Raw genomic sequence first — 9809 nt, 5'->3', positions numbered from 1 at the left:
CTTAATTGGAAACATATGTCCGTGTGTGTCCCCACCTCCTCCTCCCCCCCCACTTCTCCTCCTCCCCGTCCCTCAAGGCTGGGAGATTTCGGTCTGCTTCTTTGCAGCTCAGAATCTGGGGGACTTAGCATTCCTGCAAACACCATGCTGGGCAGAGCCGCAGGCCTCCTCCCCAGCATCTACCTGGTGCTTCTCTTACCTGTCTTGGCCAGCTCCTGCCCCAGCCGGTGCTTATGCTTCAGGACGACAGTGAGATGCATGCATTTGATGTTAGAAACCATCCCTGAAGTCCCACCTCAGACCAATGTCCTGTAAGTAGCACTTTCCTTTGGGGATTCTCCTCTGGGTGTTAAACTGTGTGCACCAGTTTAGCGGAGTGCCGCTAGAGCCGGGCTTCGGATCCGGAAGGTGGGAGGGTCAAGTTCCACCTCTGCCACAGACCCACGGTGTGGCCTTGGGCAAATTATTGTCTCGTGGTTGCAGTTCCTTGCCTCTACATGGGAGAGTGGACCTACCTTGGAGAGTTGTTGTGGCACCAAAGGCATTCACATTTCTGGAGAAACTATTGGAAATTATAAGTTCCCCAAGGCTGTGGTGTGTGTTTGTATGTGTTATTGGTTACAAAGCACTGGAAGTTGCTTTGCAGAAAAGAATTCTGCAAATAGTGGAGATGAGCAAAAGCAGTTTTATATTCCTACTGCACCGTTCATGTACCGAGCACTTGAGAGCAGAAGCAGGAAAAGAAAAGGTCTCTGTCTCCAAGGAGTTTACAGTCTGCCGTTTCACACGGGGGAGAAGACTGAGGAAAAGAGGAAAGTCAGAGCTAACAAGAGAAGAATGTGCAGAAATGCACTCACCGTGTTTAGGTTTTGCTGCGGAGGATTTGCAGAAAGGAGGAGATGTTTGGAGAATGTTATAAAATAGCATGCACTTTTAGTGTGTAAGTGGATCTTTATGTGACTTGCCCACATTTGTTCAGAGCATCTATTTCCTTCCAAGTGCTAACTCGATGTCCTGGTCACAGTCCCTCAAATGTGGGGATTTACAAGTGGGGCCCCAAGCAGGTGGCCTCATCCAAGCAACATGAAATGAGATGTCAGCTTGGGGAGTCCCTCATTTGCCTTGTTCCTTGGGGAGTGTGTTTGTGTGTTTGTCTGCCTTTGTGTGAGTCAAAGGTAGACATTTTCACGTGAAAAGGACACAGCTGTGATTCCTGCACTGCAGGATTTTGGGCTAGAAGACCCTTTGGGGCCCTTCCAACTCTACAATCCTGTGACAGGTGCCCTTCTGCATCTCCCATACATTTAAGTGCATCTCCTTGTAAAGTACTTCCTGGAAGATTGTGCCCAAAGTTTTGATGCCGCCAGGCCCAAAGTTTGGGTAAAATCCTGTTGTCAGAATACTCCACTGTGTGTGTGTGTGTGTGTGTGTGTTCATTCGTTCAACATACGCCGGTCTTGCATTTCTAAAAGCAAACACATGTGCTTTCTAAAAACTTCTTTGCACTTTTAATGTTCCAGTTTCCTTTATCTTTAAGCTGCAGCTTAGCCTTTGGAGGGTGGGGTGCAGACAGAACGAATGAACACAGTCCTCATTGAACCAACTCCAGCAGAAATATACAGGGGTACCTGTGTGTAAATCTGCAAAATTCCCAAACGTCCACTGGATTGGGTGTGGCTGGTGTGGCTGTGTGTGTGTGAAGCTGAGGAAGTCCATGCAAAGTGGCTGGGAGAGGGAAGGAATGGGTGAAACTGACACGGCTGGAGAGGAAGGAAGTTGCCTTAGCAGTCTGGGTCTGAGTCTCAAAGTCCCAGGATGAAAGCAGAGGGTAGGGGGGGGAGTGCATTTCTATTGCCGACCAACATCTGACAGAAGGAAAATAGGTACACTTGTTTTCAGTTAAATGAACAAAAAGGTCCATAGTATAGTATCAAGGAAGCCAAAAGGGCAAGCCACATCCAGGATGTCTGCCAGCCCTTTTTATGAAACATTAGCTGTAAAGCACACGTTTCAAGCTACCAAGTGTTCTTCCACATGTTCCTGGCATAGATGTTCCTGTGGAGTTTCTTGTTTTGCATTTTTTGGTTCAAGGTTCGTGTAGCATCTCAGCCCTCTCTTTAAACACAGGAAACTGCCTTATGCAGTCTTCAGCCCATTGGTCAATCTAGCTCGGTACTGTCTACACGGGCCGGCAGCAGCTCCCTAGAACAAACTAAGGCCCGGGGTCCGGATGCGGCCCAATCGCCTTGTAATCTGGCCCGTGGATGGTCCAGGAATCAGCATGTTTTTACATGAGTAGAATGTAAAAACATGAGTAGAATGTGTTCTTTTATTTAAAATACATCTCTGTGTTATTTGTGGGGCATAGGAATTCATTCATTTTTTTTTTCAAAATATAGTCCGGCCCCCGACAAGGTCTGAGGGACAGTGGACCGGCCCCCTGCTGAAAAAGTTTGCTGACCCCTGCCCTAGAATTTTCTGGCAGGGAGTCTTTTCCAGCTCTGTCTGGAGACACTGGGGATCGAACTTGGGACATTCTACATGCAGGGCAGATGCCCTACCACTGAGCCACAGCCCTTCTGTAAGTTGGGAGAAGCAACAGCCCTGAACAGGAGGAGAGGCGAACTTGACCCCTATGCCTCCCGCAGGTTTTGCTGATTTATCCAATCAGCATTAAACACTGTTTACAAAAGGCTGTCAGGGGTAAGTCATCTGTTTGAAGATTTCTATTTGTTTGTTTCATTTATATACTACCTTTATCTTCTGAGGATCTCAAGGGGGGGTGTTCTCCCCATTTCACCCTAACAACAACCCTGTGAGGTAGGTTAAGCTAAGAGATGGTGACTGGCCCAGGGTCACCCAGTGAGCCTCATGGCCGAGTGTGGATTCGAACCCTGGCCTCCTGGGCCCTAGCCCAACACTCTAACCATTATGCCACACTGGGTCTCATTATTATCATTTATTTACAAAGTGCTGTGTAGACAAGGTCTGATTTAAAAGATAAAGCACCCTAAGAAGGCCTTGTAGTTGCCCATCATTCGTAAGCACCCGGGCAGCAGACTGAGCAGGTACACTAAGTTATTTATTTCATACAATGAATACACCCATTGATTGTACAAATAAATAAAAAAAGGGAAGAGAAAAACCTCAAAAGGTTTACAAAAAAAAGCATTTTGCACTTGGCATGTGGACCCTACTGTACTGAGATTCATCATATTCCTCTTCAAATCATTATTTATTTCTTCATATACTGCTGTGTCATTAAGGGGAAAAAACACACCAAAGTGGTTTACAGCAGTAAAACCGTGCAATGAAAACTATTTTAAAAAGTTAAAGTCAGATATCAATTAACCATTACAGACAGTGGCTTAGCATGAGTGACATTTCCTCACCAGTTCTCCAAGGGACTGATATAACTTGGATTACATACATTTTTGTTCCTGAAGTTCCTTAAAAGTTCACCAGAAGTTTCTCAATAGCGAGGGAGGGATAATTGAGAAGGTGTTTCCTGGAACCATCAGGTTTGCTTTGCAGAGCATCTCCTATGGGTCCCCTTTTTGGCAATTCGAACTGCAGGTGCAGGAAGGGAGAGCAAGCCAGATTGAGATGCAGCAGCGGTGGAGGAAATAGTTAAAGCCCCTCTACCCCCACGCCAGGATCCCAGTCCGGATTAGGTCCCCCGTGCCTGCAATCCCCTCTCCCGCTTTAGTCAGCATGGGCCAGAGCTTATTATCAACAGCGCCTCCATGAGCCAAACACTGGAATGACCTGCAAACCAGTACAAATAGTCATACCTTGGTTTAGGTACGCTTCGGTTTGAGTACTTTCAGTTTAAGTACTCCGCAGACCCGTCTGGAACGGATTAATCCACTTTCCATTACTTTCAATGGGAAATTTCGCTTCAGGTTAAGTACGGACTTCCGGAACCAATTGTGTACTTAAACCGAGGTACCACTGTACTGCAAAATGGTACAAATGCATGTAAGTTACTACAATTCGCAGGTGCTCAGTGCCTGACTAAGGAGCAGGAGAAAAGCCTGTTGTTGTTACAGGACTGAGCCTGCATCATCATCATCATCATCATCATCATTTATTATTTATACCCCGCCCATCTGGCTGAGTCTCCCCAGCCACTCTGGGCGGCTCCCAATCGAATATTAAAACAATACAGCATTAAATATTAAAAGCTTCCCTAAACAGGGCTACCTTCAGATGTCTTTTAAAATTAGGATAGCTGCTTATTTCCTTGTCATCTGATGGAAGGGCATTCCACAGGGCGGGTGCCACTACCAAGACGGCCCACTGTCTGGTTCCCTGTAACCTCACTTCTCGCAATGAGGGAACCGCCAGAAGGCCCTCAACACTGGATCTCAGTGTCTGGGCTGAACGGTGGGGGTGGAGACGCTCCTTCAGGTATACAGGACCAAGGCCGTTTAGGGCTTTAAAGGTCAACACCAACACTTTGAATTGTGCTCGGAAACATACTGGGAGCCAGTGTAGATCCCTCAGGACTGGTGTTATGTGGTCCCGGTGGCTGCTCCCAGTCACCAGTCTAGCTGCCGAATTCTGGATTAGTTGCAGTTTCTGGGTCACCTTCAAAGGTAGCCCCACGTAGAGCGCATTGCAGTAATCCAAGCGGGAGATAACCAGAGCATTCACCACTCTGGCGAGGCAGTCCGCCGGCAGGTAGGGTCTCAGCCTGCGTACCAGATGGAGCTGATAGACAGCTGCCCTGGACACAGAATTAACCTGCGCCTCCATGGACAGCGGTGAGTCCAAAATGACTCCCAGGCTGCGCACCTGGTCCTTCAGGGGCACAGTTACCCCATTCAGGACCAGGGAGTCCTCCACACCTGCCCACCTCCTGTCCCCCCAAAACAATTATTCTGTCTTGTCAGGATTCAACCTCAATCCGTTAACCGCCATCCATCCTCCAACCGCCTCCAGGCACTCACACAGGACCTTCACCACCTTCACTGCAGATGTACTATATACATTTAGAGCACATTCCCCCTCCCCCCGAAGAATATTGGGAACTCTAGTTCGCCCCTTACAGAGCTAGAAGTCCCAGCGCCCTTAACAAACTACAATTCCCAGGGTTCTTTTTTTTTTCTGGAGGGGTGCCTTAAATGTAAGCTGATCAGCCGTGAATCACCCAGATACCCAGCTGTCCTGATGTACAGCCTCCGTTCACACAGAACGTTACAGCGTGGCCCAACAGACTTGTGTGACTCCTCAAATATCCCCCAGACCCCTTTACACCACACAACCATTCTATGGCTGATGCCTGGGGGAGTTCCTTGCCAGAAAAGTCAACGTGGGAAGCAATCCTTGATCAGAGAACGTCTGAACGCCACTGCCCCCTGCTCTCGTAAAACACCCCCCCCCTGCTGCTGCCAATGTTTAAAACGTCTTCCTTGGAGAAACAGTCCACTCCTGCCCCTTGCAGCTGGAACCTGCAGATTGAAGCCAGCAACCCGCTTAATGAGAAATCCCGCTTTATCCCAAAGCAGAGAGGGCAAATGGACAGAGAGGTCAGCGCTGAAAATATGTGATGTATATGTGTTGGCTGCGGCCTGTTCCTCCGGAGCAACAGCAGCCCAGATGTGATCTGGCAGGACGGAGCCAGCAGCTTGCAGAAAAGCAACAGCTGTGGGCCGTTTGTGCAGACAGTAACTTTCGAACCAAGTAGGTCTTAGGCCATTTGTCTCGTAGTGCCACTTTTGGGTGAGTGTGTTTTTTTAAAGTCCAGGTTTAAGGATATATGGAAAAGAGAGGAATATCCGGCTGGAAAGGGGGTGGCAACTCATAGATCCTACGCTGGTGAGATGTAGAAATTAGCCCAGGCATGGAGAAATTGATAAGTGAAAAGCGTTTCTCCTTCTCTCATAAGCACTAGAACCCATGGACATTCGTGGCAGCTGAGTGTTGGACGATTCAGGACAGATGAAAGAAGATTCGGGAAAGATAAACTGTGGAACTCACTGCTGCAGGAAGCTGTGATGGCTACCAACCTGCATGGCTTTAAAAGATTAGATAAATTCATGGCGGAGGAGAGGGCTCTCGATGGCTACGACTGGAGGCAGCAATGCTTCTGAATGCCAGTTGCAGGAAACCACGAGAGGAAAGAGGGCTCTTGTGCTCAAATCTTGCTTTTGCGGGCTTCCCACAAGCATCTGGTTGGCCACTGTGAGACCAGGATACTGGATGAGATGAGCCACTGGCCCGATCCAGCAGGCTCTTTTGTGTTCCTACGGTTTTATTCCCTCTTATGTTACATGCAGAAATAGACTAAGGTCTGGTTTGTATATGCCCCTCCATAACAGAGCCCATTTACAGAAATGTCTGAATTACTGCTGTGTATGCACATCCAGAATTCCCATTAAGGCCCTCAAAATGATGTACACCAGCCTTTGACAACCTGGCACTACCCAGCTGTTTTGGACTACAACTCCCATGAGCTGTGCTGGCTGGAGCTGATGGAGTTTATAGTCTAAAAAATTTGGAAAGCACCAGATTGGCAAAGGCTGGTGTGCATCATTCTACCTGTATCACCCATTTCACCCTAGCAGATGTTGTGGACACAACTCCCATCAGCCTCAGTCAGTGTGGTCAATGATCAGGGATGATAGTATTTGTAGTCCACAACAACTGTGCTAGGCAGATCCTTAATATTCCCTAAGAAATAGGGAATCATAGAATCATAGAGTTGGAAGAGACCACAAGGGCCATCCAGACCAACCCCCTGCCAAGCAGGAAACACCATCAAAGCATTCCTGACATATGCCTGTCAAGCCTCTGCTTAAAGACCTCCAAACAAGGAGACTCCACCACACTCCTTGGCAGTAAATTCCACTGTCGAACAGCTCTTACTGTCAGGAAGTTCTTCCTAATGTTTAGGTGGAATCTTCTTTCTTGCAGTTTGAATCCATTGCTCTGTGTCTGCTTCTCCGGAGCAGCAGAAAACAATCTTTCTCCCTCCTCTATATGACATCCTTTTATATATTTGAACATGGCTATCATATCACCCCTTAACCTTCTCTTCTCCAGGCTAAACATACCCAGCTCCCTAAGCCGTTCCTCATAAGGCATCGTTTCTAGGCCTTTGACCATTTTGGTTGCCCTCTTCTGGACATGTTCCAGCTTGTCTGTATCCTTCTTGAACTGTGGTGCCCAGAACTGGACACAGTACTCCAGGTGATGTCTGACCAGAGCAGAATACAGTGGTACTATTACTTCCCTTGATCTAGATGCTATACTCCTATTGATGCAGCCCAGAATTGCATTGGCTTTTTAGCTGCTGCATCACACTGTTGACTCATGTCAAGTTTGTGGTCTACCAAGACTCCTAGATCCTTCTCACATGTACTGCTCTCAGGCTAGGTGTCTCCCATCCTGAATTTGTGCCTTTCATTTTTTTTGCTCAAGTGTAGTACTTTACATTTCTCCTTGTTAAAATTCATCTTGTTTCTTTTGGCCCAGTTGTCTAATCTGTTAAGGTCATTTTGAAGTGTGATCCTGTCCTCTGGGGTATTAACCACCCCTCCCAATTTGGTGTCGTCTGCAAACTTGCTCAGGATGCCCAGATGGGCAGGGTATAAATAGTAATCATCATCATTATCATCATCATTATCATTATTATTATTTTATTCCCATTTTACAGATAGGGAACTGAACCTGCAAAAGGATATCTCTTGTCCATAATCACCCATCACTCTACCTTGGCTCATTCTGCATCCAAAGGTCTCTTCCATTTAAATACATCCTTTTTTTTTGGCCTTGCTGTTACCACAAAGTACAGAAAATGTTTTACTTAGAAATAATTCATTTGCAGTTGTGGAGTTCGAGAGCCTGAAGCTGGCACAGAGCCACCTCCTGTATTCTGGCCCCTTCTTTGGCTCCGCTAAACCCTCTAATTAAAATCAGGTTCTTCTCCTGCTGTTCAACCTGTGCATTAAACTAACCAGATATAAATAAAGACAAGGTGTGTGTGTGTGTGTGTGTGTGTGTGTGTGTGTGTGTGTGTGTGTGTTGCGGGGAGAGAACGGGGAGGTCGGGTGGGGGTGGGAGTGGGAATTCACTTAACATTACTTAGGAAGTTTCTCTCATTATTCATTTATTTGCCTTCAGTTTTGGCCACGGCAGTCTGCAAGAGGTTCAGGGTTGCAATGACTGCAGTAAAACGAGGTCCAGACTGTTGCTGATTCGCAGGTGTGATTCACTCGCATACCGGTGAATTAAGCTTCTGCGATTAAAGAGGATTTGGCACTCTTGCAAAAAACAAGCCTGCTTCCAAAAAAAACCACCACTCAAGTTATTTCCAGACTACCTGTTACCGGTAATTGAGCATGGCCCTGGACCCTTTTTGCACAATTTTTGCCAGGAGGCAAACTCTGCTATTCAGTGGGCATATTAATTCTGATTTGATTGCTGCATTGAAAAAATCGTTTCTTTATTTATTCATTTTTGTTTTTGTTCTTATTTTTATTTTCATTATATTTATATTCTCCTTTCATCCCAGGAGCTCAAGGTAGCATTCTTCTCCTCCCCATATTATCCTCAAAACAACAACCCTGTGAGGTGGGTTAGGCTGAGAGTGAGTGACTGGGCCGAGGCCACCCAGTGAGCTTGATGGCTGAATGGGGATTCGAACCCTGATCTTCAAGGTCCCAGTCTGACACTCTAACCCAGGTATCCCCAAGCGTGGCCCTCCAGATGTTTTGGGACTACAATTCCCATCATCCCTGACCACTGGTCCTGTTAGCTAGGGATGATGGAAGTTGTAGTCCCAGAACATCTGGAGGGCTGAGTTGGGGGGTGCCTGCTCTAACCACTACACCCCACTGCCTGCCTTTGTTATCCCAGACATTGCGGTGCACGTCCCCCTTCAGTTTCCTACCACAAAAAAGGCAGGGTTTGGGTGCCACTGGAACGCCAGATCAACTTTGATTTGGGTCCCACCTGGAAAGAGCAAAGATCTGCAAAGTGCACTGAGACTTTTGGCAGAACAAAAAGCGACAGGGAAAACTCACACTGGAAAAGCCAGGGGTTGTCTAGCCTCCTGGCAAACTTTGTGCCAACAAGGCAGAGTGAAGGCTCAATAAATCTGTCGCCTGGAAGGGAGCAGAGATACTGCAATCTGGACACAGAGCAGAGAGGGTTCAGTTCCAGATATCCAGGACTTTTGCTGTGGTGCCCAAGGTCACACCCCAGCCCCTACCAATAAGTTTAAAGTGCTCTTGTATACTACTTTAAACAGTTTCAGGTAGGTAAATTATATATATATAATTTTTCCCCTTCCAGTAGCACCTTAGAGACCAACTAAGTTTGTCATTGTGTATGCACACAAAAGCTCATACCAATGACAAACTTAGTTGGTCTCTAAGTTGCTACTGGAAGAAAAAAATTTTTTTTTATTTTGTTCCACTTTAAACAGGTATGCACATGGAAGCTCATACCAATGACAAACTTAGTAGGTCTCTAAGGTGCTACTGGAAGAAGAAAAAAACTATTACAGTATATAGCTACAATTCCCAGCATCCTTAACAAACTACAGTTCCCAGATTCTTTGGGGGTAGTGACTGTTAAAGACGTTTGTGACCTAAGGACCTACACTTTCTTCCACTTTCTCCGGCCGCTTTCCTGGAAAGTTGGGCGGTGGGGGTTGATGGGAGTTGTAGTACAGAACATCTGGAAGGTGCTAGGATGGGAGGATTGCCTGGGTCGAGGGAGTGGAACAGGTCCACTGTTTCCCCCTACACACAAAAATCAATAAAAATGCATAGCTAACTGAGGCTCTGCCCCCTCCC

General features: G+C 46.8%; 1 protein-coding gene across 1 annotated transcript in view; it reads left to right on the top strand.

The window, feature by feature from the left end:
* Positions 1 to 9809, top strand: part of LOC118089440 (peroxidasin homolog) — a 55349-nt gene continuing 45540 nt past the window's right edge. Inside the window, exon 1 of the mRNA XM_035124116.3 lies at positions 1 to 311. Coding sequence (XP_034980007.3) covers positions 16 to 311 — 296 coding nt within the window. The 5' untranslated portion in view covers positions 1 to 15. The remainder of the gene's footprint in view (positions 312 to 9809) is intronic.

This window comes from Zootoca vivipara, chromosome 7 (genome assembly GCF_965207765.1).
Source record: "Zootoca vivipara chromosome 7, rZooViv2.hap1.1, whole genome shotgun sequence".
NCBI lineage: Eukaryota > Metazoa > Chordata > Lepidosauria > Squamata > Lacertidae > Zootoca > Zootoca vivipara.
This window is presented reverse-complemented; position numbering and strand designations above follow the sequence as displayed.